Below are 264 nucleotides of genomic sequence, written 5' to 3'. Positions count from 1 at the left end.
TCGCCGCCGCCGCCGGTCCCCAGCTTGGCCCCCCCGCAGTAGAGGTTGAGTCCGATGACCGCGTTTCTCTTGAAGCCAAACATCTCCGGCTGAGGAAGGAGAGAAGGCGCCGACTCCTCGCTCGAAGGAAGCGGAAGTAAGGAGTGAGGGAGGCGTGCCCTCCGCCGGGTTTTAGGGCCGCTGTGACGCAGCGGCGGCCAATAAAGAAAAAAACCTTCCCGGAGGGCGGCGCCTAAAGAGCCGGCCGGTCCGGAGGCTCGGGGC

The 264-nt window shown here is 65.9% G+C and overlaps 1 protein-coding gene across 1 annotated transcript in view; it reads right to left on the bottom strand.

Annotated features, from left to right (window-relative positions):
* Window positions 1-176, bottom strand: part of MCL1 (myeloid cell leukemia 1) — a 5,045-nt gene extending 4,869 nt beyond the window's left edge. The window contains exon 1 of the mRNA XM_014540638.1: window positions 5-176. Coding sequence (XP_014396124.1) covers window positions 5-83 — 79 coding nt within the window. The 5' untranslated portion in view covers window positions 84-176. The remainder of the gene's footprint in view (window positions 1-4) is intronic.
* Between the last annotated feature and the right edge of the window lie 88 nt (window positions 177-264).

Source organism: Myotis brandtii, unplaced genomic scaffold, assembly GCF_000412655.1.
Source record: "Myotis brandtii unplaced genomic scaffold, ASM41265v1 scaffold250, whole genome shotgun sequence".
NCBI lineage: Eukaryota > Metazoa > Chordata > Mammalia > Chiroptera > Vespertilionidae > Myotis > Myotis brandtii.
This window is presented reverse-complemented; position numbering and strand designations above follow the sequence as displayed.